This window comes from Elgaria multicarinata, chromosome 10, assembly GCF_023053635.1.
Source record: "Elgaria multicarinata webbii isolate HBS135686 ecotype San Diego chromosome 10, rElgMul1.1.pri, whole genome shotgun sequence".
Classification (NCBI taxonomy): domain Eukaryota; kingdom Metazoa; phylum Chordata; class Lepidosauria; order Squamata; family Anguidae; genus Elgaria; species Elgaria multicarinata.
Window position 1 is genome coordinate 86,501,860 of NC_086180.1, and position 24,389 is coordinate 86,526,248.

Genomic DNA, 24,389 nt, shown 5'->3' on the forward strand with positions numbered 1-24,389 from the left:
GGTATTATCTGTTATGGACTATTTAAGGATCTATAATAGGTCATTTCTGTATGTACCCAAACATTTGAAAATCTTAGTTGCAAATCACATTGGAGATAATAACTCATTTGAGGAATACTTTTCTAGGTTCTCCTTGATAATCAGCCAGGTGAACACTGTCAAATTATTTCATAGAATCCTAAGAGTTGGGAGGTACCTTAGAAATCAACTAGCGCGACCTCCTATTCAATGCACTTCCTGCAGTGCAGGATGCAGCTACAACACCCCTGACAGAAGACTGCCCAGCTTCTGCTTAAATACCTCCATTGAAGGGTAACTCGCCACCTCCTACATCTCTCACTGTTAGGAAGTGTCTCCTGATCTTTGATAAACAGCCCCTCTACACCACCATCCAGCACTCCACTCAAGACCTCTCTCCAGGAGGATGCTAAGCCATTCGTGAGCACTCATTGACTGTGGTTACACAACTGTAGTGTTTCAGGTTTCTATAACTAGGATGAGGAGGACCAGATTGCAATCACCCCAGAGACAAAACAAAATAGATATGTAACAGTACCTGCAAATTACGAGGCTCCACCTTCACTGTCTTGCTTCCTCTGTCCCTTGTGTTCTTGTCACTAATACTTGTCTCAGTAGTTAGCTCTGTGCTTTTGCCGTGCCCACCCCCCAAGAGTTCGTTTAAAGCCGTCTTGATCAGATTGCTAAGGCTCCTGCTTGGGATGTACAGATTTTGTTAAATCCATTCTGTTTGTGTTTCATAGATTGTAGGCATCTTTCATTCCATCGTTTGCTCACTGGAAGAATTGTTGTTATTTTTTACCAGAAATTCATTCTTCTCCCATTAATGCTAATGTGTATTAGTGCCAATGCAAATTAGCACCTTACACTCTCCTCAAAGTGGAAAAAAAACAACAGTCCAAAATTCAGGAAAAGCCAGTCCACTGCATAATTCACAGGTTGGATTTATAGAAATCTGAACTCATTTGAAGCCATTGCAAATTTCTCCAATATCCCTAGCTCCTGAGAAAAATATTCTTTCCAGTTTCTCTGACATGTACCACAGCATCTGCAAGGAGTCCTTCACAGTGGTATTGTAAGCCATCTATGAAACCAAGTGTTCCCCAACAACACCATCTGCGTAGTCAGTGGCTTTCTTTCCCTACCCGTTCCCCAACCTTCGACAGGAAGGATTGATGAAAATACCAGTTGTGCCCCCAATTCTCAACTCGTAGTCTTTGGAGAGCCATTCACCATTTCCTATGGCTGCATCAGTTGTTCGCACGTGGATCAGCAGGAGAGAATAGTAGCCAATTGGTTTGAGTCTCTTTAGCCTCTCTGGTGCATCTTGAATACCCTGTTTGCTCACCCAATTTGCTCACTCCCAAGAAACAGAGGTTTACTACAGAGGTGTCATGCTCTTAGTTGCAGCTGTGGACTGTGGCCCCACCAACAAGCTACAGGTTGCGCTTTTCACCAGAGCTTCTATACAAGGGATACCGTATTTCTTCTATTCTAAGACGTACTTTTCCCCCCATATAAACATCTCTTAAAAAGGGGTGCATCTTAGAATCGCGGGTCGTTTATTATTTCTTAGAATCAAAGCTTTTTTTCTATTGGTGGTACTGAAATTAGTATGCGTCTTACAATCGATGGTGTCTTAGAATCGAAGAAATACGGTAATTCCTTTTTTGTGTGTGTCCTATTAGCATTCCCTACACATAGCCGTGGTTCATATGTTCACCTCGGAGACACCATATGGAACAAAGCATCCTAGTGGCTGTAGCAGCTGCTAGCCTACAAGGCAGAGATAGGCAGGAAGCACTTCCTCAATATCTCATTTCAGCCCGTTCCTCAACTTGCACTTTCGCCAGTCACTAACTCTTGCTGGATTTTGCTGCAGAGAAGTAGGAAACCAAACTAAGTTGGAGATGTCCTTATTGCTTTGAAACCCGTGAGACATTGTCCTTTGTGAAGAAGAATGAGCAGCAGAGATTGGCCACGTAGATGCTTTTGTCTGTGTGATATCTCAAAAGGCAAACAAGGATTGGGCCATAGTTCTCCAGTAGCCTTGTGTGGCGCAGAGCGGTAAAGCAGCAGTTTCTGCAGCTGAAACTCTCCCCACGGCCTGAGTTCGATCCCAGCGGAAGCTGGTTCTCAGGCAGCCTGCTCGGGTCGACTCAGCCTTCCATCCTCCCGAGGTCGGTAAAATGAGTACCCAGTTAGCTGGGGGAAAGGTAATAACGGCCCAGGAAGGCAACGGCAAACCACCCCGCTATAAGGCCTGCCAAGAAAACGTCAGCGAAAGCTGGCATCCCTTCAAGAGTCAGTAATGACTCAGTGCTTGCACGAGAGGTTCCTTTCCTTTCCTTCTCCAGTAGCACTATAGGGTTGACCTTCTTTCTAAGGATGATCCACCTCATCTTTGGCAAAATATCTCTCTAATTGTTACTACCATTACTTGTCTTTTTTTTTTAAGGTTCTACCTAATTGGTGGAGGAATCCCCATCATAGTTTGTGGGATAACAGCTGCTGCAAATATAAGGAATTATGGAAACAGACCTAACTCGGCTTAGTGAGTATTGCATTATTAGTGTGTATTTGGGTGGATGTAGGGCCTGACTCTTCAACACAGCTAAATTGAATGGATTTTAATCTATTGAAATGGTTAAATTATTAAAAGTATGTGACAGTGGATGTCTTTCTCAGGATTTGCTTCTTTTTATTGCAGTTGTTGGATGGCATGGGAACCAAGCTTGGGAGCTTTTTACGGACCTGCCAGCTTCATCGTTTTCGTAAACTGCATGTATTTTCTCAGCATATTTATACAACTGAAAAGGCACCCTGAGCGTAAATTTGAGCTTAAAGAGCCAGCTGAGGAGCAGCAGCGTTTAGCAACCAATGAACATGGCAACCTGAACCATCAAGATTCAATGTCTGTGTCTCTGGTTTCCACTTCAGCTTTGGAAAATGAACATAGTTTCCATGCACAGCTTGTGGGTGTGAGCCTCACTTTATTTCTCTATGTGGCTCTGTGGATTTTGGGGGCCTTTGCTGTTTCTTTATATTATCCTTTGGATTTGGTTTTTAGTTGCTTTTTTGGAGTCATGTGTCTAAGCCTTAGTGCTTTTCTAATAATACATCATTGCATTAACAGAGAAGATGTCAGACATGCTTGGATAACAACCTGCTGCCCTGGAAGGACCACATACTCAGTACAGGTTAATATTCAGCCCTCTTCCAGTGCAAATGGGACAAATGGAGAACCTGCCAAATGCACCAATAGCAGTGCGGAGTCGTCATGCACCAATAAAAGTGCATCAAGCTTAAAAAATTCTTCTCAAGGTTGTAAACTAACTAACATACAGGCTGCAGCAGCGCAGTGTCCTCCGGGCTCCTTAGCACTGAACACCGGCCCTCCACTTGATAACAGTCTTACTGAACACTCAGTAGACAATGAGATCAAAATGCATGTGGCCCCTTTAGAGGTACCTTTACGGACAAATGGCCACCCAGGCCGCCATCACAAAAACAGGAGTAAAGGACACCGTGCCAGCAGACTGACGGTCTTGCGCGAGTATGCTTATGATGTTCCCACTAGTGTAGAAGGAAGCATCCAAAATGGCGTACCTAAAACTCGTCAAAGTATCAGCGAAGGCCATTCAAGGAGCCGAAGAGCTTATCTGGCCTACAGAGAACGGCAGTATAACCAGTCCCAGCAAGACAGCAGTGACGCTTGTAGCACTCTTCAAAAAGGCCACAGAAATACTGAAAAGACAGTGCCAGCAAACTTCAAAAAGGATGTACTGAGAAAACCAATAGTGGTTGAGCTGGAAGGGCAGCAGAAGTCCTACGGTTTGAATTTAGCTGTCCAGAACGGGCCACTGAAAAGCAGTGCCCAGGATGGGACATTACTCAGTGCTGACAGCACTGGCAATATCAGGACTGGGTTGTGGAAACATGAAACTACTGTGTAGTGCTACTGGACATCCTTGAAAGGATTTAAAAGGAGCATTCCTTTTATGCTAGGAATAATTTCCCACAGTTTACAAAAATGAGTACTTTGAATTGGGAGACTATTGGGGAAGGGTGACTGGCCATGTGAAAATATTTTATACTTTTTTGAAGTATAGCTGTGACATTTTTACAAAGACCTGTTGCTCTTCTGCGAATCTTCCATTATCAGGTTCTGTTTTGAGGTACAGAATTGGACACTTAATGTTTATTTTTACATGTAACATTCTCTCTTAGGTACGTCCAACACATTTCACTTTTATATTTAAATACGTAAAATAAATAATTTTCTCTACAATTGTCTTATGTACCATATTGGTTTAAATAGTAAAAAAAATGCAATTAACAATTTACATTTACATCTTGGTGCACAATCCTATCAGGGTGCTGAACTTGGAGGATGACAGGCATCCTATACAGAGCAGGGGGATATAGAAGCAATCTTCACCTCCGCCCTCCTCCTATGCATTTTTGCTAGATGGGCTTTTTCACCCATCTAGCTGGGCCTCTGAGGACCTGTAACAGGACCTTGTGTTTTCTCTTTTTAAACCAGGTTTCATATCACTTTAGCTTTCCTCACTGGCTTTAAGTTGGTGATTGTTCTCTTTATTTCTCTCAGTTTCCTTTTTCACACCAAATTTAGCATCTCTGTGATCATTGAATTTAGGACGATAGTCTCTATAATTTCTTTCTGATCCACCTCCTCTATTAATCGCTAATTGATCTGCAATTTCAGCAGCTTCCATAACTGTTTTTGGGATCTATCTTATTTATTTTATTTATTTATTTATTTTATTACATTTATATACCGCCCCACAGCCGAAGCTCTCTGGGCAGTTTACAACATTAAAAATAGTAAACATTAAAAGTATACAATTTTTTTTAAAAAAACACCATAAAAACAGTATAAAAACAGTATCCATTTAAAAACAACATCTTACACCATAAGTCTGATTTCTGAGGGGAATTGGTTAAGGAACTGATCCAGAATCATCAGATCTCTAATGCCCTCTTCAGTGTCAGCATTTGAACGGGTGGCCCACTTGTCAAAAAGATCAGTTCACTTAACACCCAGATCTATATAAGATTTTCCTGGCTGTAAGTGACATGTTCTAAATTGCTTTCTGAAGTGTTCAGCCCCAATCTAAATCTTTGATACATTGCTACTTTATAGATGTCACAAATAAGGGTGTCCTCTGAGGTAAAACTATTATAGATTTCAGCCATTTCTGCTTTGACTAGTCTAGAAATATATACCTCATGAACTCTCTTTTGGGAATATTCCAGTTTTTGGTGGCTTTTTCAAATGTTGATAAAAAGATCTCAGGATCTTCACTAGGATTGTATGCAACAAAATCCCTAGGTGTTATTTTGGGTGTTTTAAGGCTTTTAGTCTTATCTTTCTCTATCCCTTCCTGCTTCTCCCACCAAATTACCTCAATCTTAAATTTTTCAGTTTCTAATCCTATTCTTTCTAGCTCCAACTCATGTCGTTTTTCTCTTTCCCTCATCTCCATTCTTATTCTGTTAGCTTCCATTTTTACTCTGTCAGCTTCCATTTTTACTCTTTCAGCACCTTTCCACCTCAAATGCTGCTTTTCTTTCTCTTCAGCATCCAATTTTCTTTGTTTTTCTCCTCTAGTTCTAAAATTTTGATTCTGTTTTGCTCAATGTTTCTATATAGGCAGGATCAGAGACGTTCATCACAGGGTTTATTTCACGGTCTGCCTCACTAGGGTCTGGTACTTGATGTTTGATTAATATTACTTTTAGTTCTGTAGTTTTCCCCTCATACTTCAGTTTCAACACTTTACATCTCTCGACTAGTGCTTCTTTCTTTAAAGCCCAAATTTCTGCCATGTTTCCTCGCAGTTGCTTGTTCTATACCTTACTTCTGTTAACTGTTTTACGTGCCGCTGTCTCCCTTGTGGCTTGTTATATATTCACTACTGGATTTATAGGGATCCCACAGGATTTGTGTGAACTACACTGGATTTATTCATATCCCACCGCAAGACACCACCACCTATCATGACCCGATCACCTTCTCTGACCCCTTTTTCATCCGACAGCAACCAGCTTGGCACTTTGTGCACCTTTTATTCACCTTCTACTTTACTGCTGCCACCATATAAATCAGCACCTTACCATAACTTCATTCATATTATCAAGCTTATGTTTTCATTTGTTTCAGTACTTAGTTGTTACAATAAAGATGTCTTGTATCCTTGCCTGCTCTACCCTCTAAATTCCTAATCTAGCTCCTTCTGCTCCCTCTTATTCCCCAAACAATAAATTGCAGGCCCTACACTAACCTATCTTATACAGCAGACTAACTCCAACTCTCTTCAACTCTCTCCAACTTCTACTGACTTTTACTGTTACTCCCCCTCACACACTCAAATCCAACAGCCAATCAGCATTTACTCCCAACATTCCATTCACTCACTCCCCCCCAACAGAATTAACTACTTGCCAGCCTTATACAAAGTCTAACAGTATTTACATAACAGATAAATGGCATAAAATAGTGAAACATCACACTGTTCTCTTGCACTTCATTAAGCATTGTCTAGCACCATACATGTGCATATTTTTAATGCTCTTTCAAAGCATATTTTAAAATGCAATAAAAATTCATGGTGTTTTGAATGTGATGGCTGCAATCTAGTTTAAACCTGCCTTTAAGATCCCCAGAACTTGAAATCTTTGATAGTGGCTGTGTTCCAAGAAGTAGACCCCTTTGATCATAAGGCTTATGATGTTTCTGTTATGGGCCATCTCTGTGGCACTTTCATGGAGCTACATAATGAACAACTTCTGCTGCTAGCTAATGCTAACTGCTGTGGGCTTTTTTCATCACTAATGTTTTAAGTGAATTCTGAGTTCTTATTTTGACTGGTAGTTAGCTGCTTTGGGAACCTTTTTGGTTGCTGGGTCATTTTTTTTTAAAAAAAGTTCTATTGAAACATCAATGGTTCTTAAGTTGTGCAGCAATTACATACCATCAGGAAACTGGGTTCTCACCCCAGGTTATCCACACTCAGTCAGTCAAGGAGGTCAATGATGATTACAGATCTGTGGCCTGACCTTTCAGTGAACAAAAGAGGATTCCATTCTGAGACGTAAAAGTGCCCATTCTGTTACCTACCCCTGAACTAGCAGAATGCACACTCCCTTGAGTCTTGGAACAGAATTGTCGTCTGTTCACTTGGAGGCCAGGCTATCAATGGGCAAATTCATCATTGCCCTCATTGCAGGAAGTGGTGATTTTGGTTCGTTGGTTCGTTTTTTATTTGTTTTAAAACCCATAATGAATCGAAATACAATTTTTTGAAGTCAAAATAGCTTTCTCTCCTGTAATAATAATGGAGCCACTAGATGGAGCCATAAGGAAACAGTTAGAGTAAACAAACTAAAGCTTTGAAAAAAATAGTTTGGGGAACACATTTTTTTTCTTTTTGCTTCTTAACACATTGAGTATGATCCAGCAAACTTAAGCATGTTTTAGTCTTATTGGTTTCTGTGGAAAACATTTATTTGTGTGCTTAATTCTCCTATTAAGCGAATTAAAGGTGTTTAACTTTTAATGATCATAGGTTATAGGAAGTTGCTGAATCAAGCTTTGGTCCATCTAGTTTGGTATTAAATAGCTGCAGCCCTCTCAGGTTTCAGGCAGGTGTCTCTCCCAGCCATGCCAGGAATTGAATTGAGAATGCAAAGCTTGCCGTCAACTGCTGAGCTACAACCTTTCGTATGGGATCATGCCCATTGGATTGGATCCGCTGAGGTAGGCTTGTGGTGCGGGAGGAAGAGGGAATCCCCCAAAATTGTGTCAGAGTTCTGCTCCTGGACGGTGCCTCCATACAATTATCAGGGATTTCCCCCTTGTCACAGCTTACCCACCCTTTGTGTAGCATGTTGGAGGAGCGAAGATGTCTGCTGTGGGAAGGAGTGGCAGGGAAGTTGCTTTTGCCAGCCCAGTCACACATACTTAAACCTGGATCAAGCCCATAGTATTCTGGGGGCTTTTTCTCATGTGCTACATTACCGATTACAACTGTTATGTGATACCTAACAAATAAGCTTATCGAATAACTCCCCTGAAATCTGTATACACATTTTCATAGGTTGTACATACTGCGGTGTGTAACTTTTCCGATTATTTTCCATGACCATTTCTGTGGTGACAAGAAGTGACACTGCATATTCAGAGTATCTTACCATGAAAGTGGGTGTGCGTTTTTCACAAGAACAAGATTTTCCAGTTTGTGTAGCACCTACTATTAGTGTACATTGTTACCATTCATTTAAAGGCACTGGAAGATGATAATCGTGGACACTCATATTCCTGGCATATATAGTAATAATAATTTAATTGCTAGGCACACTAATAACCCTTTTGGTTTAAAGTCAAGGTCTAAATATATTAAATAACACCCCTTCAATTGAGAGCAATTCTCAGTCCTCACTTGGTGACTGTAAGAACAGAGTTTCATAAATAAACCTTTTACACAGATCTGAAATTAAATATAAGATAAAACTTGACACAGTAGTGAACATCGAACTAACAAAGTATACCCATTTATGATCTACCTCTGGTGTTCCAACAGGGTGTTTTTGGGCACGTCTCTTGGTGCCCACCAGGCTTTCTGCCACTGATTTTTTTTCTGAGACTTCTTTTTAATTAAAACAAAATGAAAACAAATTAACTGAGAGACAAGCGCACTGTCCTCTCTATTTCAGTTCAAAACCCCAGCTCAGCTCTGCCTTTACAAGTTACTTGTTTTTTAGTTTCACCAATTTAGTCTCACTTCTGGGAAATCAAATGTTGTGACTTGCCATGCCCACCATGGCACCCATTTTGCGAATGGGCAAGACCACCCACCACCCCATGGCACCCATTTTGTAAGAATGCCCATGATACTCTCAAAATTCTAAGTATGCCCAATGGCCCAAAATCTTGGGTGCCCCTGGCCTACCCAATCCCACATCAAGGTGGAGCTTTTGCAAGCACAAGGGAGGAGGAGGAGGAGGAGTTACTTAATCAGTAGGGTGACCATATGGAAAGGAGGACTCGGCTCCTGTGTCTTTAACAGTTTTATAGAAAAGGGAATTTCAGCAGGTGTCATTTGTAGGCATGCAGCACCTGGTGAAATTCCTTCTTCATCACAACAGTTAAAGCTGCAGGAGCCCTGTCCTATTTTGTATCTGGTCAAAGAGGAATGAACAAAGGCAAATTTTGAATGAAACAAAACCAGTTTTTACATCTCTGGGGAAAAATATGGAATAAGAAGCTTTCAGGGCCAGTGCAGACATAATGGTGGCAGTTGCTTGTCTGTAGTCAACTGGTTCCAGCTACTGCATTGTGTGTTTTCTCCACCCTCTCTTTGCTGGACTCTACATTCCCACTACTGGGCATCACCATGGTTAAGCCATTACATAAGTACTAATAACCATAGTTAAGGTTTACCATGGCTCCTACTTAACATAGGAAGCATATTGTAGATCCTAGGTTAAGTGGGTGCTCTGGTAAGCATGAACTGAAGCTAATATTAGAGGCAACATAATTAGGCCTAGTACGGAGAATCTGCATTTCAAAAAGGAGGGAGGCCAATGTGTTGCCCACTAATGAGAAATCAAGGCTTTGTGAGATAAAGTTAGGATAGGCACACTAAGAAATGGCAAATTGTTCAGGTATGAATTAGATCCTGTGTTCCTGGTGCAGAGTGACTAGCCACAAACTCTGCAGGGAGGGGGGAATAGAATTACAGCCACACAAAAACCTATGCTCCCAAAACAACTTCACAGAAGTCCCCTCTGAATGTTGAATATTCAGCAGCTATTCTCTCAGTTGTCAAATACTTGTTGAGTAGTCACCGAGTATTCAAAGAGGCAGTGTGTGTGCGTTTGCTTGGTTTTGGCAGTATGGTAAGATCTGGCAAATGTTGGAATACTTAGTCCACACAAATGGCATTGTCCTCTGTTGAAGGGATTTCTGAAGCAGACAGAAAGAACTCCATGGACAACTGTAAATATAAAAGCACCTATCTGATATGTGCTATTAGGAAGTGCTAAGAGTAGGCAAGTCTTTTCTGCATCTGTATTGTCAAGTCCAGTGGTTTACAAAGGGTGTCTTTATAAAGCTTCTCTGGAATACACCACCACTGTTAACTGCAAAGGGTGTGTTCAGTGTGTTCTACTGTCCAGTCAATTGACATGTGATGATGACAAGACCCAGAATAAAATGCAAGGGCAACTGAGGTATTGCAGTGAAAGTCAGTGTGCACATTCAAGTACTGTACCCACCTCAACTCTACCTATTTCCAATTGAGGTTGCAGATATGTAACCTATGAAATTTCCCTTAAAGATTGCAATACTGGAATTAATGATGGCACGCAGTTTTCTGATACAATTCAATCAGACTCAAAATAGGGGGTGGGGTGTCCTCCGGAAAAAGCACCTGTTAAATAATTTTGAAGGTGGGGCAGGGGTTGAAGGTTTCACAGCACTGCTTCCTCCCTGTCTCACTCTGAAATGGCTTTGTGATAAAATCATGCTGGCTGCAGGATCCCTGACTGGCTAGGATCAAGTTGCCAACAAGAATAACATGTGGTTTTACGCATCAACCTCGAAGAGAGAAATCTAATGGGTAACATAATGGAAATCTAATAGGTAACATAAGAATCTACAACAGCATTACTATCCTATATACCAGGAGTGATCAACTTGTGGCTCTCCTACAACTTCCATCATCCCTCAATCTCACCATTGGCTATGCTGGCTGGGACTAATGGGAGCTGTAGGCCAAAACATCCAGAGGGCCATGAGTTGACCACAACTGTGCTATACTAATAGCAAACTCATTTTCTAAGTGTGCACGTAGGGACATCTTGGATGGGAAAATCCCACAGTTAGCAAAAATGCAAACAAATGGGGGGAAACTAGAAGGGGTGGTAGTGGTGATGAGGACAAAGCATGTTCAGTGGACGTGGAATGCTGACTGTAGGGAGTAGGGAATAAAAATTCATGTGGGAGGGGAAATCAAATGGAGTATCCTGGAAGGGGATGTGGCTGGTTGGCTAGCATCTTCAACAGGAGGGACTCCACAGGGCAACATTTAGTTGCAGTTCCCACCTGTATTGTGTGTTTTTCATGTAAAGATGCTTTCTTTTGAATGCAGGAAATGGCAGACCAGCAATTATTAATAAGGTCTTATCTTAAACCAAAGTCAACACACAAAGCAAAATGGGTTTAAGAGAACTTGTATAGTGCAAAATTCAGATGGAGCTACCATAAAATAAACTTTAATAAAATTTGATAAAACAACTAACCCATACTACAAAATATAAAAAGTAACTGTAAAAATGTAATTATATAATAAACCATATGTAATTCTACCCAAATAGAAACTAAAAAGTCCACAAGTTACTTTTTTCTAATAGTCATTTAATAGCCTATATTAGTACACACCCACCTGTCCCAGATGCATTTCAACCTCAAGGATCTTTGTCGGAGGGATAAAGAATTTTATCAAAACTATAGCCCAAAACACTAAAAAAAATAAAAGAAAAAGTTAATTATCCAATTCAGACCTGCAAGGCGTAAACAAAACTAGCTGATTACTGGCACCTAATAGCACTTTTCTAAATTTAAATACATAAATTTGAACTGATCAAAATTTTGTTTACCAGAAAGTCCCTCTTGCATAATTTACCTATTTCAATCAGTTTATGGATGTGTCATAGGAAGAAATACATAACAGTGTGCCAGTCCTGACATGCTTTTAAAATTTCCTTCATACAGGGACTATTATTATTATTATTATTATTATTATTATTATTATTATTATTATTATTATTATTTTATTTGTGTTTTGTTTTAAGACATTAAAACACTGCCAATTTTTTGTGCTTATGCTATCCTGTACCTGTTGATGGTACTATATTCAGATGTGTGTTTTGCAAAATGTCTTCCTTATAATGAATCAATTTATCAGCGGAGCTTGTTCTTTTTGCCTCTGTATGTGCAACTGCATTAATAAGCATGTGCAACGTGAACAAATTTGATGCTATGAACATCATTTTGTATGCCTCCAAATGATGCTATATGTGGAAGGCTCACTTGATTAGCGACATGGAAAACTTGTTGATCCATGCATACTGGTTTTGAAGAAAAAACTCTCCTTTTTAGTATGGTGGAGTCTTTATAGGAGGAAAACGGATTTGCAGGACATACCTTTCAACAAACGTAGCTGTGAAGACATTCTAATAATGCTTTGATTTTAATTATCAGAATTTGCCGCTACTAATACTTTCCCCCCTAGTGGCTTGGTTTGGAGAGTCTTGGTGGGTTACTGAAGAAATTGCTTCAGTGCATACCATACAAATACTAAAACAACTAATGATTGATGGTTTGAAAAATTTGATCTATGTTCTTTAACATTCTTGTTTTAAACAGCATATTTGATATAATCCTAAGGGTATGAAAAATACATACAACTGCTGTTGACTCAAGAAAGCTTGCATCTCAGCCCCATCCATGACATAGATCATACATACGTATTATCCTTTCTTAAACACATCATTCCAGGTTGCTTCTTTCCTGAATTAGTACTACTGAAGCTTAAGGTATGAATCGATTCCATAAATTGCTAGCAATCTTCCCTAAGCAAAATAAAAATCGGGAACCCACCTGGTGTGCAAGAGGTTTGATTATAAGCAACCAAAAGGAAGCCTTACCCAATAGTTTACTGTGACAGATTCCAAATTAAATTAAGCATCTTCACTAACTGTTCTGAAACAATGAAAAATGGAAATGGAGTGAAGCAGCTGAGTGAGGAATTTAAGACCTGGATTCTAAGGATCAATCTACATATTGAGGGGAAAAGGCATGTGGTGTAGCCCTTTTGGGAGAGTTCCATTTGAGAATGCAAGCTGGGAATTATAGAATGGAATACTTCCCCCATTTCAAATACTCCCCTTGTCCAGAAAACGGCAGTAAATCATGAGCAATAATGTTAGTCTTGCCTTTCCCCTGATGTTTAAGTTTTCTAGGTGCAACCTGGAGCTCGTTGGTTTGTTTATTTTTATGGAGGAAGCCATCATGAGTGCTATCAGGACAGTGCCAGCTAGTTTTTCTGAACATGTAGATATTCACATGCTTTTTCTTCATATGGTAGGTTCTGGGTAGAAGCACCAGAAGTTGACTCCTAGGATATTCCCTTTGGCTTGGATCAATTTGCTTTCCAAAACGTTTTCATCACTTGTGATTGGGACGCAGACACACTATGGCCCCTGTTAAGAAGACACCTTAAACCATGGATTTAACCACAGTGGTTAAGCCAGAATGCCAGGTTGTATTCAGAAGACACCTTAAACCACGGCTTTAAACATGGTCATTAAGCAAGAAAGCTGGGTCATGTTCAGAAGACACCTTAAACCATGGCTTTAACCATGGTGACTAAGGCAAAAAAAGTCTTATTCACTCTGGTTAAAGCCATGGTTTAAGGTGTCTTCTGAATGGGGCCACTCACTATGACCCCGCTCCCCAAACCTAGTATTTTGGCACATATTTCTTTGAGGTGGTAATACTTAATATTTAAGGTTAACATTTAAAATTGTCATTTCATTTTATAGGTTATACATTGTAAAGTGGACCCTAAACGTTTGTCTGATAATAGCCACAGTGGGGATTTTATAGCAATTGAGAGGTATGTTTCATTGTTCTCCTTTCCATCATAATTTGTCTTGTGGAGTCAACTTGTGTTACATAGTTGCATATAAAAAATTTATAGATCAGCATTAGGAAGATGTGTGTGAAATTCACTGGAAGGCTTCTATTGCTAATTTTGTTTTCCAGCAAACTACTGTGGGAAACCCAATTCTCTAAATCACAGTTTGTTCATGTCTGTTCATTCTCTCTTTCTCTCTCTCTCTCTCTCTTTCGCTGAAATGCACACATACATGTATGTACCTTGCCTTTCAGCCAGCTGCCAAAAGACTTGATTACAATTATTTTAAAACACTATGTTTAACTGTAATGGAATTAAAACCCTACTTTAAATCCAGTCTCTCAAAATAATTCATGAGCCACTTCAGTGTGAATTAGGGTGACCGTATGAAAAGGAGGACAGGGCTCCTGTATCTTTAACAGTTGTATAGAAAAGGGAATTTCAGCAGGTGTCAGTTGTATTCATGCAGCACCTGGTGAAATTCCCTCTTCATCACAACAGTTAAAGCTGCAGGAGCCCTGCCCTCTTTCATATCTGGTCACTCCTGTATAGCTCCTGCAACTGAAAAAAGCTGCTAGCATAGGCTGAAATACGTGCCTTTGTGTTAATAGGAAATAGAAAGAGAGGAATCGCCAAGGCCGCTTTTAATGTGCAATTGCCTGCCTCATTCAGGGCAGGGAGGACAAACATCGTCATCTTCTACTTGTAACTTTCCTATTTCTTCTTCGTGGTCTCTATGCATCACACATATGGGTTCTGCGCCCGCGCTGAGACCCGAACTGGAACCTCCAATAGCTTAGTATAACGTTTTAGGCGGGAACCACCCCCTAACGCTACTGTGCTTGTGCACGTGGTTCTCGCCTAAAGGCCAGTTCTTCGTCGTCCGCCATTGTGACTAGACGTATGAATCAACCTCCTTAGCGTTTCTTTTAAAATTTAGTATACTTACCTCCTTTCTCTATTTCTTCTTGTTACCTCTTATCCTCGCTTTCTTCTCTTAAAAAATAAAAAATTGTTATAGTTAGCTTTAGTGTTTTTGCCGTCAGCAATCTTAGGTTGCTAGCGGCCTGGAGCGTATGGCCGTTAAGGCGCCATTTAGGAAGTGCGTCAGCTGCCACAGCAAACTACCGCCAACAGACGGACACTCGCTCTGTGTGTTGTGTTTGGGTGAGGGGCACATCGTAGAATCCTGCCATCACTGTATGTCTTTTACCAAGCAAACGCGTAAAAACAGAGCAGATCGCCTGAGGACCATTCTATGAGAAAAAGCCCTCAAGGCCACCGACATCCCTCGACAAAAACAAGCGGAAAAGCCAAGAATGCATAGTCAAAGACTTGCTGAAGAACAGAGCTCTGACATTCAGTCCTTTGTCATCTCTGAGACGACCATGGTGCAAAATAGGGCTGAGATACCCCTCATGCCTGGTCAATCCTTGACAGTATCTGTGGCCAAGAAAATCTCAAAAAAGGCCAGGACACCTAAGTCTTCCGACGTCCATACAAAAAAGAAGAAGAAAAAGGACTCTAGCAAATCTCCCTCTGCAAAATGCTCATCGCCACCGATCCCTTCGGTACCGAGGCAATCGACATCGAAGCTGACTACCGTACCGACTCGGTCGCTACCGACCACCTTGGTACTGAACCAACCTAGATCAAGACCATCCTCTGTATCAAGACCCATAGACTCAATCTCAGAGGGTGAAATAAGAGGCTCGATACCTCCGCACTCGATTCAACACGAGCCTCCGCTTGTACAACACGACCCAATTCAGACGGTTAGGTCTTCAAGACAGTCTCTACCGCCACCTTCTCCTGCCAGGTTCCGATCTCCGTGACCACCGACGCATAGGGAACATTCGCATTCTCCACGCTCAGAGTGGGACAGGGGCTCAGAATACTCGGCTAACCTTCGGAGCCATTATGAGTATCCCGACTGGAATTATTACCGACCGTATTCGTATTTTCCCTCCGACAAATACAGCCATCGGTACCATACACACTCGCAAGAATATTTTGCTTACCCCCCTCCAGTATCAAGAACCTTGCCTAATCCGCAATTGCCTACACTGGAGCGACACCAAGAACCACCAACTACGGTACCGAGCACAGCACCGGTACCAGCAATTTTGCCACCAGAGCAATCGGTACATACACTCCCATCATCTCGCGATGATAATTATCAATCCGATTCCGCGTCCAATATTGCAGATTGGGAGACTGGCAGGTGAGTCTGAGAGGATTCCTCCCAAGGCCACCGAATGAGTTTATGGCTCATGTGATTTCGTCACTCAAATGAGATTTGAACCAGAGAAGGTTTACAGCTCAACAACCACAGCACAATAACTCACTCATTGCTGCTCAAAATAACCAATGCCTTTGTGTGTCTGTTTCAAATATTTCTGAAATATTAAGTGAACAAGTCTGTAATGAAAGCAGGAATGGAGAGTTTCACAGTCAAGGCAAAATTATATCCTGTCTCTGCTCCAAGAAACCTGGCAACTTTCTTTCTGGACTTTTCCAGCAGCAGTAAACATTCTGAATTTTTTTTTTTATAACGCTAAGTTAATAATACATTCATATGTGGGCACTTTAAGTAGATTAATTATTGTATTTCTTTGATTCTAAGACGCCCTCCCCCCCCATATAAACATCTCTAAAAATGAGGTGCGTCTTAGAATCACGGGTGCGTTTATTATTTCTTAGAATCAAAGCTTTTTTTCTGTTGGTGGTACAGAAATTAGTGTGCATCTTACAATCGATGGCATCTTACAATCGAAGAAATACGGTAGATGTGATACAACTGTTAAACCCTAAAATGAAAGATGTGTTATAAAAATCCTCAGCAAGGGAGTCCCAGACATATTATTGTCGGAGTCACATTATACACATTTCACGACAGCCTGCATGACAATGGGTTTTGGACATGTATCCAACACTGGTTTTCAATTATACCACAATACCCATGGAACACAAAAGCATTCTACAGGCTATCTACAGTGCATGGAAAGATGAATGTTTAAATACAGTTAAGACCCATTTGGCCCCGTGAAATTTTGTTTGCCACTTGTGATCAGTGAATATAGGTCCAAAAAGCTAATACAGCAATTTGGGGTCTGTCTGGCCAAAAAAATGAAACCTCAAATGATCACCAAATACACATCTTTTAGAAAGTCTTGGGTTGAGTGTTATAAATAGGAGCATTTTGCATAGGCCTCTGAGATGCAGAGTCAGAATTATGGCTGAGGATGAAGACAAATAAGACCAGCTCTGTATAATATATCACTTATAATTCATAAGTCAGAACCAAAAGTGTAGCCTTAGCCACCTATTATTTAGTGGTCCAAACTAATAGGGGTAGGATTTCCAGAAAGCTGCCTGTCCAACTCTGACATATGGTGTAGAGTTCTGGCAAACAGCAGTCATTGCAAACTTTAGTATTAAGCCAAGCTATCTTTAAAGGGACTTATGGATTAGGGGTGTGCACGGACCCCCCCGCTCCGCTTCTCTTCCAGATCCGCGACTTGCAGATCGGCCCACTCTGCCCTGCCCCTGCTCTGCCTATGTCCGCTCCGCTCCGCTCAGAGCTCCGGATGCGGATCGGAGCTCCGTTTTCCCCCCCATAGGCTTGCACTAAGCTAAAAAAGTATACAACTTTTTTTCTGTGAAAGTTAGAAACCTCAAGTTTGGCACCATGACACCTCATGGGGGTATACACACGCACGCCAAGTTTCAAGGCAATCCTATCATCCCCTGATTTTTGGGGAATTTATGAAAATCAGGCACCCCATTCACACCCCTTTCCATAGCTCCGTCAATTTGCACGTTCGAAACCTCAAACTCACCACTATGAAAGCTTATCCAGGGATACATACGCACGCCGAGACTCAAGGCAGTCCCTTAAACCCCTGATTTTTGGGGAATTTAGGAAAATCCAACACCCCATTCACACCCCTTTCCATAGCTCCGTCAATTTGCACGTTAGAAACCTCAAACTCACCACCATGAAAGCTTATCCAGGGATACACGCACGCCAAGACTCAAGGCAGTCCCATCATCCCCTGATTTTTGGCGGGGCTTAAACCTGCAGACATCTCAATGGGGCCATTTCAAAGGAAATCCCAACATGCCATGAATTGGGGAGTAGAGATCAACCTAAATATGAATCTTCTTCCACACTTGAAAAATGGATTTGGAACTTCCAAAAGTCTAAGTGAGCGCAGGAAGGACTTCTCCCCTGAGTCAAAGCCAGACACACACAACATCCCTGCGAGGTGGGCAGGGGAGGAGAGAGGGAAGGCAGGCAGGCAGCAGACATTTCTGGGGGCATAAGGAAGTGAGCCAAGGATAAGCCAGTAATGCATATAAAATGGAATAAATAAATAAACAAAGGAGGGGTGGAATTAAAAGCAGCAGTGTTGCTGAATAAACAACAAGAAGAACTTTTTTTAAAAGGCTATATCTGTCTTTTACCAGCAATAGGGGGACGTGCCCAGGGGAGGGGGAAGCAGCTGCCAGTTCAACTCATGAAAGCCATTGCTTCACCAACAGCTCTGAGGAGTAAACGCTCACTTCAACTCATGATAGGCATTGCTCCACCACTAAGAGAAGTAGAACGCTCACTTCAACTCATGATAGGCATTGCTCCACCGGGTTACTCTCTTTGGAAGGCTCTGATGGCCTTCCAAGTACAGGAGAAAGTGGAGGCACGTCCACATGGGATGCCCTAGGGGAGCTCATCCCCTTGCACCACATCTTTTCAGTTGTTCCCCAAAGTTAGGGTGGGTAGCAGTGCTGTGTTTCTATCTCTTATTATTGGCTTAGTATATGATTTCACAGGTTGTGTTTGTGCATTTGGTGGGGCTACTGTTTTAAAAAACACTGGGAAAAGTCCGTTCAGATTAAGAAAGAAAAGTTTCCCAGAATCCCAAGTTACCTGTTTTGCCTATCCCCTCCTCCAACTTTGGGATCATGTGATCATGACCGGGAGTTGACTCTGCCCCTCAGCCCTTCGAAAAAGGTATTTTCCCACCGATTTTTAAAAAAATTCTAGTGCGCGACCCGCACCATGCAGAGAGCTGAGAGTAGGCTCAAAATGACCTCCAGCCACGACTCTCTAAGCACAAGAAGTTTCAGAACGATAGCTTCAAAAACAACCCAGTTATCCCCGATTCTTTTCCGCAATGCAATCCTATGGGTGAAATGTTTGAAGATGGCGATCGGAGCAGTCCGCCTGAAAGAGGAGCTCTGAAAAATGGGCGCTTCTCTTCGCCTTGCTTCTAGGGGTCCGCGGTCCGCTTCTATTCCGCCTCTGGGCAAGGCGGAACAGGCCAATTCGCTCCTGCTTCTGCGCTTCTAATCTGAGCGGAGCACATGCCTATTATGGATAATGCAATAAGTCAATATCACAGGATTTTGCAAACCATGTTTGGAAGGAATGATGCACATTTCTAAATGGCACAAAATTAAGAGAGATTACAATAGTTAGATGCCAGAAGAAATGCAGCATTCAATGCATGCATGATTTTGATGAGGAATCCTGAATGAGACAAGGGATGAGGGTAAGCAGCTTCACAATACCGGACACTGAAATATGTATAAGCAAGTCATACTTTCAATTTGTCTTTGGTTTAGGGAGGTGGGAATGCCGATTAGAAGTCACACCGTCACCAGAATGAATGCTTGAATCTTGGTTCTGCAGGTTTGCCTTTGCTTGTGTTAGTTGTCTTGAGTGGTTTGTCTGTGACGAGGTGTTCTGATGTTCAGGAGGTATCTCTGATTTTCAGATTTGTCGTTTGCTTGGGCCTAAACAAAATGTTTGGAGGACGAAGTTTAGAGGTTCTCTGGCTCTTACTATTCAGATCAGACTGACTGGATGCTGACTGCAGTTGTGCTGGGCTGCTTGGTGGTATCAGTTCAGGCTCCTTTGAAGAAGAGCCATTTGGAGATGCTGCTGCAACAGTTACTAGATGAGGCACTAAAACACTCTGTTTTGGGGGCTTTATAGCTCTTGAAGTCTTTGGGGGTGAAGCCTGGTTTGTTTGTGAGTAACTATTTTTTAGAACTAATTTGGTCTTCACTTCTTGCACGTTTAGTTGAGTAGATGATTGGGTAGAAGAGGGATGAGTCTGTAGTGTATTAGATTTTCTACCAGTCAATTCTTTAGGTTTTTCTCTAACTTTTACATTCTTGATGGAATGTGAATTCTCCTCCAACTTCTTTACATTTAACCGTGTATTTAAAGTGCTTGGTTCACTTAGGCTATTGGTGCAGGAGCCATTTGCAGCATTCTGATGTTCATGGCCATCATTTTTCTGTTGGTCTTGACTGGGATTTTCACTTTGGGCTGCGATGTGTGATGTTTTTATTAATTTTCCCTAGCCGAGGTCTGTGAAACGGGGAAGGAGGCTGGAAGGCTGTAGTACTTGAGGAGCACTTTTTCTCCAGGAGGTCTGTGTGTATTTGTTAACAAATGTGCAAGTATCCACTTCAGATTTCTTGCTATCTCTGTTGCAGTTGCATCTAACAGAAAGCCGATGTTCTAGACGCTTGATTGTTTCATCTTTTTTCTTTAAATCTTCTTTAAGTTATGTGATCTCACTTAGCAAATCATCAGTCTTAAATATTGGTTCAGGCTCCTGCAGTTCTGGGCTTGAAGGCATTGAGAGAGTGATGTTGTGGAGTGATACATTTTCATCATTTGTTTTCCCGATTTTACTTTTCGTCCATATGGCCTATATTGAATTCTTCAGATATTGCCCAGAGTACCTGATGAAGTATCCTTTTCATTTTTAATAACTGCGTTTTCACAGCTGTACAGTCTTGAACCATATGCCGTAGTGTCATTTCATCCAGCATCACAGTGTTTGCTGGCAAACTCCTCAGAGGCAGGTACAAGCCTGGTGTTCCATAGCCTTCAAGATGACCAATAGGAGGGGGGTCTAAATAGTTGCAGCTCCTATTCAGATCATTTCTACTATGGGGATAGTGGTCAGTGTGCTCAAGATGATAATGGTCTTGGGTATTCCATCGTTGTGGTGCCCTCTTCCACAACCCTTCTTTCGGCTGTCTGATATTTCTGTCTGGACGCTCATAACGGTTCATATTTTCACAATCCACATTATCACAGGGTGCATCTTCAGGTAAGTCGACATCCAGCATAAGATCATCATAAGAAGTTCTTTAATGAAATCTATGCTATCCAATACAACTGCTAAGAAAACTTCATTTTTAAAAGCTTGCCCAAACCAGCCAGTTAAATTCAATACACTAAGAGGAAGAGAAGACAGAATGAAAACAGGCACTTCGAGCCATTAATCAAAGCAAACCACAAGAAGAGATTGAGATAGGATTTGGGGTTTTGTTTTGTTTTTAAACCCACATTCCGTTGATTTCAATGGATATAATCTAAGTATGACTAAGTCGGGATCCAGCCCTCTAGGTTTTTGGAAAGGAAGCGGAGCTGAGATGGCATTTCAAAGTCTTGCACCTGGATATATTTGCAATGTAATGTTTAAAAAGCAGCACATTTTAAGAGCATTTGTTGTGCTTTTTTATTATTATTATTAACCGCAGAATAATAACAAGAGTCCTCAGAACTCATGAGGAATTATCAAAGACCTTGTTTCCAGGCTGTGAGTTTATCCTCCAATTGCCTCTGTTCACCTCTATTTTGGCTGTGGGATCTGTTTCCGATAAATCGCACTCCCTATTTTGCCTTTTAAAGAGATTTTGAGCATACCTTTAAAAAAAAAGTTTTAAGGTGTACTAATCTTTCTTTCACTACCATGCTATAGTAACTGGTGTTGAGTGTGAGTTGCTACAATAGTAATATCAACTAGGCATGTGCTCCGCTCCGATTAGAACCGGAGAATCAGAAGCGAATTGGCCTGCTCCGCCTTGCCCAGAGGCGGAGTAGAAGCGGACCACGGACCCCTAGAAGCAAGGCGAAGAGAAGCGCCCATTTTCGGAGCGATCCTCTTTCCGCGGGCCGATCCGATTGCCATTTTGAAACATTTCGCCCATAGGATTGCATTGCGGAAAAGAAAAGGGGATAACTGTGTTGTTTTTGAAGCTATCTTTCTGAAACGTCTTGTGCTTAGAGAGTCATGGCTGGAGGTTATTTTGAGCCTACTCTCAGCTCTCTGCATGGTGCAGTTCGCTTGCTAGAATTTTTTAAAAAGTAGGGTAAAGGCGGGAAAAAGATTACCTTTTCGATTGCTGAGGGGCAGAGTCAACTCCTGGTCATGATCACATGATCCCAAAGTTGGAGGAGGGGATAGGCAAAACGGGTAACTTGGGGTTCTGGGAACTTCTCTTTCTTAGTCTGAACGGACTTTTCCCAGTGTTTTTTAAAACAGTAGCCCCACCAAATGCACAAACACAACCTGAAATCATATACTAAGCCAATAATAAGAGATAGAAAAAACACAGCACTGCTACCCACCCTAACTTTGGGGAACAACTGAAAAGATGTGGTGCAAGGGGATGAGCTCCCATAGGGCATGTGGATGTGCCCTCACTCTCCTGTACTTGGAGGGCCATCAGAGCCCTCCAAAGAGTAACCCAGTGGAGCAATGCCTATCATGAGTTGAAGTGAGCATTTGCTTCTTAAAAGACTGGTACCTAGACAGGACCAGTCAAATTGTCAGATGATTCCCCCTTTGGGCACGTCCACCCCCCACCCCCCATTACTGGTAAAAGACAGATATAGCCTTTTTAAAAAAGTTCTTCTTGTTGTTTATTCAGCAACACTGCTGCTTTTAATTCCACCCCTCCTTTGTTTATTTATTTATTTATTCCATTTTATATGCATTACTGGCTTATCCTTGGCTCACTTCCTTATGCCCTCAGAAATGTCTGCTGCCTGCCTGCCTTCCCTCCCTCCTCCCCTGCCCGCCTCGCAGGGATGGTTTGTGTCTGGCTTTGACTCAGGGGAGAAGTCCTTCCTGCGCTCAGTTAGACTTTTGGAAGTTCCAAATCCATTTTTCAAGTGTGGAAGAAGATTCATATTTAGGTTGATCTCTACTCCCCAATTCATGGCATGTTGGGATTTCCTTTGAAATGGCCCCATTGAGCTGTCTGCAGGTTTAAGCTCCACCAAAAATCAGGGGATAATGGGATTGCCTTGTACCTTGGCATGATTGTGGGTCTAGATGGCATCTGTGAGTGTGCCCACTTACCTTTTTTTTATCTGTCCAAATGTCAGAGAACAGTCCACGTCTGCAAATGGGGTGCCCGATTTTCATAAATTCCCCAAAAATCAGGGGATGATGGGACTGCCTTGAGTCTGGGCATGCATGTGTATCCCTGGATAAGCTATCATGGTGGTGAGTTTGAGGTTTCTAACGTGCAATTGACAGAGCTATCGAAAGGGGTGTGAATGGGGTGCCCGAGTTTCATAAATTCCCCAAAAATCAGGGGATGATGGGACTGCCTTGAGTCTTGGCATGCATGTGTATCCCTGGATAAGCTATCATGGTGGTGAGTTTGAGGTTTCTAACGTGCAAATTGACGGAGCTATCGAAAGGGGTGTGAATGGGGTGCCCGATTTTCATAAATTCCCCCAAAATCAGGGGATGATGGGACTGCCTTGAGTCTTGGCGTGCATGTGTATCCCTGGATAAGCTATCATGGTGGTGAGTTTGAGGTTTCTAACGTGCAAATTGACGGAGCTATCGAAAGGGGTGTGAATTGGGTGCCCGATTTTCATGAATTCCCCCAAAATCAGGGGATGATGGGATTGCCTTGAGTCTTGGCGTGTGTGTGTATACATCCATGAGGTGTCATGGTGCCAAACTTGAGGTTTCTAACTTCAACAGAAAAAAGGTTGTATACCTTTTTAGCTTAATGCAAGCCTATTGGGGGGGGGAAACGGAGCTCCGATCCAGATCCAGAGCTCCGCAGCAGAGCGGAGCAGGGGTGGAGCGAAGCGGCCCTATCTGCAAATTGCGGATCTGGAAGAGAAGCAGAGCGGGGGGTCTGTGCACACCCCTAATATCAACAGTTCTGTTTGGCAATTAAGGGGCCACAATTCAGTAATGGAGACCCTTCTTTGCATCTCCAGGTAGGACTGGGAAACCTTCAGTCTGAAACCCTGGAGAGCCATTGCTGCCAATCCATGTCAACAATACTGAACTAGATGGACCTAGGTTCTGACTTAGCATTAGGCAACTGGCTTGGTATGTTCCTATCCCATCCTTTTCCCAAGCTGGTAACTTCCAGGTGTTTTGGACTACCATTCCCATCATCCCCAGCCAGAATGGCAACTAAATATGCTGGCTTGGCATGATGGGATCTGCCATCCAACTCATCTGGTACAGGTTGGCGAAGGCTGTGTATTCTATTAAGTGAGCAGGAAAAAAACAACAAGGCGAGGGGTGGAATCAGGAGTTGTGTTCTGAAAGGATTTATTATTGCCACCACGTTTTGGACTAAATCCAGTCCTTCATCAAGGCAATTCTTATAACAATATAAAATCACTTATCTCCTGAGAGCTGGTGTTCAGGAGATTTTATTTTATTTATTTATTTATTTATTTATTTATTACATTTTTATACCACCCAATAGCCAAAGCTCACTGGGCGGTTCACAAAAATTAAAACCATAATAAAACAACCAACAGTCTAAAAACACAAATACAGTATA

At 41.9% G+C, this 24,389-nt stretch overlaps 1 protein-coding gene across 2 annotated transcripts in view; it reads left to right on the plus strand.

The window, feature by feature from the left end:
- The window catches only part of ADGRA3 (adhesion G protein-coupled receptor A3), a 69,203-nt gene extending 64,894 nt beyond the window's left edge, over positions 1 to 4,309 (plus strand). For both annotated transcript variants that reach the window (XM_063135212.1, XM_063135213.1), the window contains 2 exons: positions 2,477 to 2,572; positions 2,729 to 4,309. In XM_063135212.1, coding sequence (XP_062991282.1) covers positions 2,477 to 2,572; positions 2,729 to 3,974 — 1,342 coding nt within the window. In that variant the 3' untranslated portion in view covers positions 3,975 to 4,309. The remainder of the gene's footprint in view (positions 1 to 2,476; positions 2,573 to 2,728) is intronic.
- The last annotated feature ends 20,080 nt before the right edge of the window (positions 4,310 to 24,389 follow it).